This window comes from Triturus cristatus, chromosome 10, assembly GCF_964204655.1.
Source record: "Triturus cristatus chromosome 10, aTriCri1.1, whole genome shotgun sequence".
Classification (NCBI taxonomy): Eukaryota; Metazoa; Chordata; class Amphibia; order Caudata; family Salamandridae; genus Triturus; species Triturus cristatus.
In genome coordinates, this window is record NC_140593.1 from 224,556,885 (window position 1) to 224,569,775 (window position 12,891).

General features: G+C 42.1%; 1 protein-coding gene across 1 annotated transcript in view; it reads right to left on the reverse strand.

The window, feature by feature from the left end:
- Positions 1-12,007, reverse strand: part of LOC146789242 (serum paraoxonase/arylesterase 2-like) — a 156,278-nt gene extending 144,271 nt beyond the window's left edge. The window contains exon 1 of the mRNA XM_085630861.1: positions 11,852-12,007. Coding sequence (XP_085486987.1) covers positions 11,852-11,919 — 68 coding nt within the window. The 5' untranslated portion in view covers positions 11,920-12,007. The remainder of the gene's footprint in view (positions 1-11,851) is intronic.
- Positions 12,008-12,891: the final 884 nt, after the last annotated feature.

Here is a 12,891-nt window from a genome sequence, read left to right on the forward strand (position 1 = left end):
ATCCAAAAGGCAGTTCAAAGACATAACAATTCAGAAATATGAATAAATGCCCAGTGTAAATAAAAAACATTAATCAACCAAAAAAGTAATACTAAAGAGCTAGAGGTCTCATACTTCTATGCAAAGTTTTACCCATAACTTCTATTTATTAAGCTCTTTTTTTGAACAAAAACAGTCATAACACATAAAAGTTCACATGGTATAATCCTGAAGTGTTAGAGTGCACATACCCATGACTGAGGTCTTGCCCATAAATTCTAACTGAAAAATACCGCTAGGGAAACAAAACCACAGTCATAAGAAACTGAAGTTCACATACCAATGTACCGTGTCTAGCCCATCACCAATCAAAACTGATTTCAATAGTAGGCTGAAGCGTACACGTTAGAACTAAAAATGTAATGTCATATTGAAACAGTTATAATTTTATTGAAATCTCCAGCAATAGTAACCCAGAAAACTAACTTTCATCAAAAAATCACATTATTGACAAACACCTCCAATTTTTCCTTCAAAGACAGCACCATCTTAAAGTATCTGAGAAGCACCATGGGGTCCTTTGGAAGAACACCTAAGTAGGGCAACCTTTTAGAATAAGCCCTGAAAGTAACCATAGGAATTCCTTTTTTCTCTTTTTGTACACTTGCTTCATATAATTCTTTGCTTTTTTACCACTTAAGTCAAGACAATAATAAGGGGCTTCTTCTGGATGAAACAAATCATACTGGTGCTAAATGTTCATGAATACTATCTCCACAGCGGGCGCCATCTTGTCATGTCAACTTTTCATGTCAACTGTTCTGCTATGTGGAACCCTGCGAAGTGGCTAAAAAACTCTGCCATGCTAAGCGTAGCTCTGTGTGTGGGCGGAGTTTGTGTTGTCATGTGCAAAGTGGACTGTGTCCTCGCGATGGAAAACTCGTGCGAACGGCACCACGCGGTTTGCATGGGCACGGGCCATCTTGTTTATCTACTCTGTTATGGTGCTGAGCCTATTTCTAGAATCCCTCTTAATCTCCTCAATCCTCTCTATTTAAAATGTATCTACCCCTCATTTTAATTTATCACATTAGTTTGTATCTTTGTGTTTATGTATTTTAAGTTTTTGGGAAAGCAAATTGTGTTTTTCATGACTTTTTGTATTTTGTTTATTTCCCCTTAATTCCTTATTTCTCCTTTCCTGTCACTTCCTTTTCCTTCTTTTCTACCCCACCCATTGCCATGGCAGAGGGACGGCTCCCTTGCGGGTGACACCACGGCCCAGGTTTGCAACCCCAGGTGATCCTTAATGAGAAGGAGGTGGCAGCAATCGTTTTTTTTTGTGCAGTACCTCCTCCCCCCATGCTGGCAGCAGGCAGCAAACCCGGCAGTGGATACCCCCTGCTGGAGCATCGACTGTGCTGTGGGAGGGTGTGCCAGTGCGTTTGACGCACCAGCTAGGTTTGGCGCACCATCTAGCAGCTGACTCACAGCTGGGTGGATATCTTGGACTGGGAACATGACCTGCTTGACCTGCTAGGCATCCAGATTCAGGGGCTCGGCGAGTATTGAATTGCATGCTGCTCACACTCAGAGGTAAGTTAAGTTTAGTTTAAGTTGGAATATTATTATGTAATCAAGTTTGTAGTTTCTGCTAGGCAGGTGCTTAGTGCTACCTAATCGTGCTCATCATTGGCACTCGCTTTGGCGGATTAATTAAGAAGCCATTGCAGACTGTCCTCCTGTCACCATAGTGAATCAGTGATATCAGTTAGTAGCGTGGTATCTCTGTGACTCTGATTACGTAGCTCCTACAGCTCCAAGCTTTTTCACAGCGAGTTGTAGTATGTATGTCTGTATTTCAAAAAAGGAGATGAAGTTGGTCCATCAATGGTGTTGAGAATTGAGAATTGAATCAAAGATAATTCACTGCAGTGCATTAGTTACAAATGTAGCTTTTGTTAAGGAAATTTGGAATAGGGATTTTAGGATTAGCATAGGCAACTCAATGATAGTCAATAGACTTGAAACTAGTATTATAGGCGAAGGTTATCTGCTTTAGAGAAGTACGATGCTATTGCGTTTGCCTGTCATAGTAATTTTGTGGAGATTAACTGAATGGCGAATCAATTTTTTTATCTTCGTCATTACTTACATCAGCACCCAGGGGCAATAATAGGTATGTTGGGGAGACAGGTCCAGGAGAAGCTGGTCAGCAGGACGCGCCGACCACCAGCGCCGTTGCTGAGGGCTCTCCTCGGCCTAGTAAGTCCCATTATTTATTATTTCCCTAATGTTGGGTTTTATGATTCTTGTGGGTTTATGGTAGAATCTTGGGGAATTGGAATGTTGGTGCTGAGTCCCAGGATGGGAGTTGCTGTCTGAAGGCTGGTGTTGCTGGTGAGAAATAAAGTTCCTCTGACACCCTTATCTGCCGGCTTAATTACACCTAGAGACGAGGATGGGATATGAACAAACTCTTACAAAGCACAATGTATTTAATTTTTGTTTAATTCCTGTTATCCCTGCATTATCTTTTTGTCCTATTATATTACAAACTTTTCATTTTTGGGAGCTGACTTTTCCGGTCTCTACTCTAGTCTCTAGTTCACTTATCTTCTGCTTTGTTGGTAATCTTTCTCTCTCTCCTATATATCTAGTAGTACTGTAAGAGTACAACTACAAATAACACATTTTGGTACTCTACTGTCTACCGTGAAAATTGCAGGCCCAAGTTGCTATTATTATAAATAATATTCAGCATGGATGTTTGTTAAGAAGGCTTTCTTTTTCTTGCTCATGCTCTAACAGATGAGCTCAAGAGAGAGTGGCCATGGTCTTCATGGATCCCCCCACAAAGTTGTGTGCTCTCTCATTCATTTATACAGAATATCAGCAGTTTTCCATGACAGTATAGCATGGCTGGAAAAAAAGTATGAGGTTCCACTTCCATTGCATTTGCCAACCAACACCATATGTCTTTCATTGGCCATTATTCCATCCCTGGCTTGTCTAACTTTGTGAATCAATCAAATGTCCAGGTTGATATTTTTGTTCGAAGTCTATCTTTTATGACTCAAGGATTTTGTAAGTTAATACTAGCTCCCCATTAGCCAAAAATTACAACTATTGCTATTTTTTGTTATTTACCACATACCCACCTAATCCCTCTACCCTTCACTGCAGTAGAGTAAGTCAAGTTTCCTTTCCTTGCTTACTGCCCATCGAATGAATTTGTCAGAAATATTATGTGGCGGTGGGCAAGTTCACTGAGTAAAGTGGGAGAAAGTGCATGATACACTTTGACAAAGGTGTCAAATACAATCTATATAGCCTGTTTCTTTCCCTGTAGTGCAGTCCATCATTTTCCACAACGTCTTCTTACGGCAGACAGGATAATATCCACATTTCATACATGAGGTGTGTGAAGTAGTATTTATTATTCATCTGCCTATTTGTAGTCAGGGTAGACAAAGAAATGCATTTAGAGAAGAGCAGGGCCATTGGAATAAAAAATAGATAATTGTCAACTACAGCTATTCCAGCTGCAGACAGCAGCAAAGTACCAGACGTGCTGGTTAGCAATGATCAGGGTTTCATTATTTTATTATATGTATATTATTTTAGCACAACACACAACTTGTACTTCATAGTGCATAATGCCATACTCATTATTGGCAGGTGATTTATTTTTCCATTCAAAGTGTCTATTTATAGTTACTTGAAAATCCTTTAGAAGAAAAAATAATCAAATGACAGTTTTTTTTAATCCGGTGTTATTCTGCCTTAATACTTTTCTGCCACACAGTCAATGCTTTTGATGCAAGGCATGTGTGGCTAAAACAAAATTGGCCTTGTGACTCTCCTAGTCATAATCACATCAAATTCCAATGGCCCAAGGGGACCAGCAATGTACTGCTACTGTGCTACCCAGTAATTTAAAACAATTGTTTGCACAGAGCATTATTTACAATTTTCCTTTTTGTTTTTCCCAATATAGCTGCTCCTGCTGGTCCACCCATAGGGCCCAACAGGCAGGAGATAGTGGCCCACCCGTGGCAGCAGAGGCTGGATCATATCCAGCTAGAATACCGGTGGCTGGTGGTCGCTTTTTTGGATGTTTCAAATTTTGGGGCATTGGGGTTTGGGCCTCTTTGATAGGGGAGATGGGTGGGTTTCTTTGTCAAAAAATTAAGGGGAAACATTTTTGTTCTTGAAATTTATGCCTGAAGTACTTTGTTTTACTTTTACACTGCTGCCTTCTGTTTTTACGTAACCTGTTTATGTGCTTGTAAGAAAGAGTGTACCGCTAAGTTCTCTCTCTATTTTGATCATTAGAGGGGATGCTGTCATGACCTATATTGTCTACAAAAAATTAGATAAGTGATAGTAGCATTTAGTTAATTACTAACTAAGTTAACTAGTTCACTTCACTCCATAGTTGTCTTACCTGAAAAAAAATGAAGCAGTTACAGGGAAGGCATCACAGGTGAGCTCCAACTGTAGGATTAATCTAAATGATTATCCAACAAATGGAAATAAAAAATCTGAGTTAGTGGGTTATATCAAAGCTATACAAAGAATTGACACCAGGGTACCACATGATGACACAAGAATTCCTAGTAGTGATAAAATAACAGAAAATAGCAATAGTAATAATTTGTGGCTAATGATGAGCTAGTAGTAACTTACAAAATCCCCAGGTCATACAAAATGGACTCAAAGTCTGGAGTGGACAAGCTTAGGTTAGGCGTATATGGTTACGCAACTCAAGGCCTGAATGATGAATCTGACGACTGATGTTCTTCATTCTATATCTAAAATATGGATCACTTTTCATGCGCGGTTGGGGAAATTAGGCCTGTGTGGCCTATTGCTTAGAGGATCCTGCAGTAAGTTGGTGTTGCTTTCACCACATCTGCCCCACCAAGTGTGTGATCCATTGAAGGTGTAAATGAATCCACTCCTCAATAATCACACAGCCCAGTGGAAGAGGGCAAGGAGTTTGATGAATGGTTGGGAAAGGGGATTTGGGGAAAGGTATGACAAAGACAAACACTATGCAAGGACAATATTCATCTGGGCAATGAGCAGCACATCATTCGTCACCAATCTGTTGTGGAAGTAAACGAAGGAATGAGTATGACAGAGTACAATTAAATGCATTGTAAACAGTCCTTCTGCCCCGAGACCTAAGTTATCAGATATCTCAATGTTCTATCTTCTAGAATGGGAGGGAGCCCACCCTCCCAATTCTCCAAATATGATTGTTAAAGGAAAAATGATACTGTATTGCAAAATTAGGTGGTGCATCTGCTCTCTCCTCAGGAATGTCCATCACTCTTGGGTGCCTGTCTAGACTGGTCCTGTAGGTAAGCATGAGTGTTAAGCTCATCTTTTGCCTTTCGTTTCTTCAGGAGATGAGAAGGCCTGCGGATTGTCAAAGAGAAGGACAAAAGGAACAGAAGGGAGGTAAGCTTCATGAGTAGTGTATCAAGACGAATCAGAGGCAAAGCAAAAAAAACGAGAGGGGCACAGGTGCAACATACACACCCACACCCACACCCAGCAGCATTTCACAAATAAACACACCTCTCTCCATTCCACACTGTGGTCTTGCTTGTAGGGCCCTTCCTCCCTAAACATGATTGTAATAGTAGCCTGGACTTTCTTCTTTTCTGGGTCCACTGACACAGGTAATTTTCAAAAAGTAGATGTTGCTGGCAACTCAATGTGCATCGTGGTAGGCCAGTGACTGTATGCCATGGTGTCTCCATCTCACTCCAAATCTTGTACCATTGTGAAGTCGCAGAGGTGGGTGAATCTGCTGGTGCTCTGCTTGGGACAAGGCTGCTTTGCATGAAGTACCAGGCTTACCTCAACAAATATTTGTGTGGCACTGAATGTGCTCTCCCTCTCTGCTAACTGTGGAGAAGTTCTTTTTTTTACTGTGGCACTGACAATGCCTGAAGAAGAACTGGTGGAGGTAGGTGGGCATGTCATTGACTGCTTCACTGCTTCTCCTGAGGTAGGGGTTGGTGCAGGTTTCAACTGGGGCCATGCAAATATAGGAGCTCATGGTGCTACCTGTGCCACATCCCTCGGAGCAGGTTGAATAGCAATGTCGGACTCCTGTGTGTCACCTTCGACAATGACTGCATTATCGTCGCCATCCCCCTCATCATCCCCTTCCATAAGTCTAGTTCTTTCAGGAACTTTTCTTTACCCTTGCCTCTCCTGTTGTCTCCTGTTGTCTCCTGGACCCTGCTGGGGTTCACTCCATGTCCCTATCATCATCATCATCATCATCATCAGAAGTGGTGCTTGGAGAAGATGACAGAGTAGTACCCTTCCTTGTCCTTGCTGGAGATCTGGGAGCCAATGATTCTAAAAGAGGAGGTTCTTGCTCGGAAGGAAACTCAACCCCCTGTTCTGCTCCGAAATAACAAAAATGTACTATTACTGGCTGCGGCTGCTGTCCACTTTGCTCTGTTTCCTGAAATGATTGTGTACTACTTTGCAAAAGATACAAATCCAATTCAAAGTCACTACTCATCGGAGTCTACATGATTGCAGTGGCTGCCTCACTGACAGACATGGTCCTGGCCTTAGGTTGAGGTGGTGCTGTTGATGTAGGATTACTGCTTCCAACTTGGTCCCCCGAGACCGGTGCAGCAGGCGCAAGTTTGCCGAAAAAGGTTCAGCCAGAACACCAGCGGTGGAAAGTTGCTTCTTCTCACTGGCCATTTTTTTGGCAGGATCTTTCTTTGGGGCCATCTTAAAGCTCTCAGTTGGCAGTTCAATGAAGCTGCAGAAGAGATTGGAGGACTGACGTGTGACTGCTCAGGCCTTCTGTTTGGCAGTACAGAGGGTGATGTATGTTTTATTTTCTTGTGCACCTAAAAGCAAGCAAGCAAGAAAACAATTAGGGTGAAACGTGACATTGTTTGCAGTTTTAAATTAGAACAGACAAAGGGAATATTAGTGTGGTTGTTTTGATAACTTAGGTAACCACTTTAAAGTCAAACCACACCAAAATATCATAATTCCCAATCAGAATATTACATGCAATATACAGAATGATAGAGCTCTTTCCTTTATGTTCAATATATTCTAAAGGAGACACCTGTGGCACTCAGGGAACTAAATGGGTAGGGAATAATAATCTTTAAAAAAAATAATCATGCTAGAGTCTAGAGTGCATTGCAGCCAGGGTGTCCACCAGGAGGAAATTTAATATACCTAAAAAAATGAATACTGTTGTGCGGCTGTGTGCCTATGTTGGATAGATGGATGGATGGATGATAAATCAACCAAGGCATACGAGAAAAACATACAAATGAAAAAAATAAACATTTGAAACAAATAAATGTACAATTACAAAAAATGAAAATGTAAAAAATTAAAAAGTAAAAAAAAAAAAATAAATGCACCTTTTTTTGCAATAAGTGAAATTATCCTCAAGCATATATCTCATCCTTCCATGCAAGCCTATGGGAAAGGCACACTGGCTGGACGCACAAAATGGCTGCCTGCGCCACATGGTCAACAAAAAAACTGAGTAAGAATGCATGGGGAACAAAAAACACATGCTAGCCTATGGCAAAAGCACACTGGCTGGCTCTACAAAAGGATCACCAGCCACATGGTTACAACAACAACAACCAGCAAGGAGGCATGTCCACAACAAAGAACACATGTCCACAACAAAGAACACATGCAAGCCTTAGGCAAAAGCACACTGGCTGCCTACACAAAATGCCCCCCGGCCAGATGGTCATAACAACAACAGCCAGCAAGGAGGCATGGCACAATTAAGAACACATGCTGGCCTATGGCAAACACATACTGGCTGGCTACAAAAAAATGCCCGCCAGCCACGTGGTCACAACAACCAGAAGGAGGCATGGCCACAGCAAAGAACGCATGTAGGCATACGGCAAATGCACACTGGCTGCTTGTACAAAAGGGCCGCCACCCACATGGTCACAACAACAAGCAGGAGGCCTGGAAAACAAAGAACACATATAGGTCTATGGCCAAAGGCTCACTGGCTGGCTTCAAAAAAATAGCCGCCAGCCATTTGGTCACAACAACAACCAGCAAGGAGGCATGGCCACGCATGTAGGCCCATGGCAAATGTACACTGGCTGCTTGTACAAAATGGCCACCAGCCACATGGTCAAACAACTAGCAGGAGGCATGGAAAACAAAGAACACATAGAGGCTTATGGACACTGACTATACAAAAAATGGCCGCTGGCCAAATAGCATGGGGAACAAAGATAAATGGTGGCCTATGGCAAACTCACTCGCACACTGGCCAGCCAAAGGAGGCATGGTAACAAAGAAAAACGTGCATGAATTCAGCAATGCCAATAAACGAAAATTAACTGGGCTAAAAAAATTTACAACACACATCTCCAAAGACATTAAATATAATCACCCCACCTACACAGTTTGCAGAAAACAAACATAAAAATACCCCAAAAAACACATTTTATAATTAATCCAAAGCCATCCATGGCCTAAATGATGTTTCAATTCAACAGACCCTACAGAAACAGTTGTTTCATGCATCCCATAACTACTACTGGGCCTACTAGCCGGAAGGCCTATTGGCAGATTAAGCCACGTAGTAAATTAAATAAATATTTCAAATTTATTAAAAAACATGGAGAAAATGTAGTGAACTGTGCATAAGTTTTCCTTTATAAAAGAAGAAAAATTACACGCAAAAAAAACCCTGGTGCATGCCCCCAATCAAACAAGCCACACCCTTATATGCCAGTTTTTCAACTTACTTGTGAAATCTCAAATACAAAGTCCTTAAATCCAATGGTATATATGCAGCAGAAAAGGAGAGTGATCCTTCCAGCTCCAAATCCCAATGACAAGTGACCAGGAGATGGACAAAGCACTGGAAGGAACCTGCGAGAGAGGAACAGGAAGTTGGAGTCTCTGGGGTACTTCTTTCCTATTCTAGCACAAAAAAAAACTTCAATGGCCAGTTGGAGAAGAAAATCCACTTGAAAAGCCTTTCAGCTGCTTCTTGAGCACATGAGAAATGTAATCCCAGTTTGAGTGTGCTTAGCCTACAAATACATTTAGCCTCAAGTTGCATTAAACAAAGATCCATATCCCCATCTCTTGGGCCTGTTCTAGCAATATAAATACCATCATATCTCTTCTAGAGGTACGCCATCTGATTTTATATTTGTTCTTCCTGCAAATTCATTTATTAGACCATTTTTTATATGGTTCTGAAGAAGTGATATCAACAATGCATGTTGTGATTTTAATATGAAATTATGTGCTTTTTTATATTTTATAATTTTGGACAGTATCGCCATGATGAAGCTCTTGTATGAGGGAAACAAGTTGGCTTTGTTTTGTTGTGAAAAGACAGCCAATGAAGAACTGCTTTTAACAATACGAGCTGGAAATAGCTGGAGCTTTATTGCTTGGACTTTACACTCATTTCTTTGTCATTGATTAAAAAAACGTTGTCTCTCTTTTTTGTTGTACATTACTAAATGACTAAGAAAGGAAATTTCAAACTTTCTGCAAGTGGCATTTTCAAGATTGCAATTTAAAATTTGACTTCACCATGACAGGGGATTTTTTATTACAATTCCAAAGACACCAAACATGAACGTGTTCCCTGCTCCCATTTGGAAATGATCACTTATTATATGTAATAAGTTTATGTCCAATGTTAGCCTAATGGAGAGTTGGGCCTTGCAGTGGTGAAGAACGAATGTAAGAGTTTTTCACTACCAGAACATGTAAAACAAAAATAAAAGTACATGTCCCACTTTTTAAATACACTGCACAGTGACCTCTGAGCTGTCCAGGGCCTACCTTAAGGGTGACTTACATGTATTAAAAAGGAAGGTTTGGGCCTGGCAAAAGGATTATTTTGCCAGGTCAACATGGCAGTTTAAAAGTTGCACAAACAGGCTGCAATGGCAGGCCAGAGACATGGTTAAAGCACTACTTAAGTGGGTGGCACAATCCGTGCTGCAAGCCCACAAACGGAATTTAATTTATAGGCCCTGGGCACAGGTAGTGCCACTTTCCTAGGGACTTACAAGTAAATGAAATTTGTTGGGTATAGATGAGGCTCCCGGTTTTCCAATTAAACAGATTTTTTGCAGACAGAAAAATATTTTTCCTTTGTCTGTATATATAAATAGAAACGTGAAAATGCCAATAAATATGTTTAACATTGCTGTTGTCTGCCAGTAGAGGACAAACCTGTCCGAGTGAAGGTGGGGAGAGGGATTATCAGATTTCAGCTGAGTCCATAACAAAGGTTGACTTTAAGGGGCCATCAGGCCTCTTTCTGCTTAAGTATCCTGGCTGGGAGCTATGATGGGGGTGGGCGAAAGATGCACACCTAAAAGCAATTGAGTGAAAACAAATGCACACAGCTTTTCACTTCACAGGTACTTAAGAGAGACATGCATTGGCTTTGTTCAGTTCCTGGATCCAAGAGATATGCATGCACTGTAGGAATGTTAGAGGTGTTGATCTATCCCAGTATTTACACAAATAATTTAAATAGGACTATTTTGTTTTTTTTCTCTTATAGCGCTTCTCATCCCAATGCAGGGTGTCAGAGCACTTTGCATCACACATTATACATTGACAATAAATCATGTGTGTGTAAGTCAATTTTTAGGATGTGTTACATAACACAGTAAGGGCTACAAGGTCCTTCATAGCTCACTGCAATTTATTAACCTCAAGTAACAAAAGGATCTCTTTGTTAAAAGCAGTAAACCATTTACCTATCTAGATAACTCTATCTAAACCTATAACAACCAAGCGCACATTGCCTCTTTAAATAACTGTGAAAAAATACCAGCTTCAGTGTCTTTTTCAGGCTTGAGGCAAAATAAAATGTGGGTAAATACAGATAAAATGACAAAAAAATAAATATAGATAAATACCATAAAACTGGGAGCGCTAGGTATAAGCCAATTGTACCATGTTTTAAGGAGAGAACACAATCACTTTAACACTGGTTAGCAGTCCTAAAGCCAGCAAAAAGGAAGTTAGCAAAACACAAGGGTTGAAGGTCAAACGTTAGGAGAAAAACCACGCCAAGGATGCCAGGTCTAACAGTGCTGCTTAACCCCTTCGCTGCGGTGCGAATTCCGCCGCAGCGCTGGGGGGGTTTGGGGGGTTTGCGGCGCCGCCATGCTCATGACGGAACCACCCCGTCATGAGTCACGGGCGAGCTGTGCTCATGACGGCGTGGTTCCGTCATGATTCCACCCTCTTGCGCTAATCGCCCGCACAGGCAGGGAATTAGCGCCGCGTGGGCGGAGCGGCCGCCAACGGCCGCAGCATGACGGAACCACTCCGTCATGAGCACACGGCGCCCGTGGCTCATGACGGAGTGGTTCCGTCATGAGCGGGGAACGGGTTAAAAGACACTCTAGTACTTGATTTACTAAACTGTAATATTCCTTTGTGAATAATGAGAATCTAAACCACTTTTGATGTACACATGGCAACTGACTTGCCTCTTAGCCACAATGAACATTGTCATCGGGGTGGGGGAGGAATGTTTCTAAGTTTCTTTTGAAGATTGAACACTTTCACATGTTAAAGAAATATGTTTTTTTTTAATTTCGAAGACATCTTACCATACTTTAACATGATGTTTTTTGCTTGATTTTCATGCCAAATGTTTTAAAGGCTCGGCTCGTGCACGGGTTTTTAGAGCCAGAGCTCTGGCTCGACCCTCCCTGGTAACTTGTTGCCTTACCCACCTCTAAACTTGGAGGCCAACCTCTCTCTGCGCCTTTATTGACTGCATCATGTAAACAAAGCTACCTCGGAGACATCCCCCTCTTACCTCAGGCCCACATTCCTTTCCACCACCAACATCAGGCTCACCGCAGCGAGGAGCAGCAACTTCCCCATGACAGCCGGGCTCAGCAGAGGTGGGTATACAGCACTCTTCTTCGGAGCAGCGGGTGGATGTGAGCAACTACAATGAGAAGCCAGGGGGCGCCAGTCGTGGGAGGCGGTGCTTTGAAGGGACAGTGTTTGCTGCTGTCGGCCAGTTGGATATGGCGCCCCCAGATGAACTCGGCAAGACGCCAACAAGCTCGGAGGATTCTCTCTGTTCTGTTGTTACCCAGTGTGAGTGACAAAGAGGCCAGTGAACTGACCCAGCAGAGTAACCTTGCCTGCCAAATGTTTGTCCTCTGCTTGCTTCGCCGTTCAATGTACTTCTTATCTCACCAGCTGGGCTGGGGAAATGTATGCGGTAAAACCTGCAAACAACACGAGCATGACTTTGTAGCAACTTCGGCTACCTATATGGACGTTACGTGCCTCACGTGTTCTTTTATTTGTGTTTTGTACTGTTTGACCACAGGCAGTAGCCATCTTCACTGATCCCCGAGGCTGGTTGCATCTGTATCCCTTTGACCATGATGCTATCGTTCGACAGAGGAGCAGAAGAGGCCCAGCCACACTTTTCAGGTTCAGGATTCAAGTCTTGACCAGAATACAGAAGAGCATGAAAGGATGTGTGTTTCTAAAACACCTGAGAAGGGGCGACTCTTTGATCCTTTCGCCTCCTGGGCTCTTACAGTGACCGATGTCTATGGCAAAATGTGGGTGGGCTCTTGAGCAGGGATGTAGCTTGGGTATTATGTTTGGGGGTGCAAGAATCAGATTTTCCAACAAGCACGCTGGTATATCTTGTTAAAATACATAATGAGAAGCAGTACAGGAGAGGGGCTTAAGAGGAAATGGAAAGAGAGGAGTATCGATTGTATGGGGACTTGAAACACAATAGTTTTCAAACTGACCAAGTTTTTAAGGCAGAGGCGAGGGAGAGTGTGTGATGTATGTGTGTGTTTTAGTCCGTGTGTGTGAGAAGTT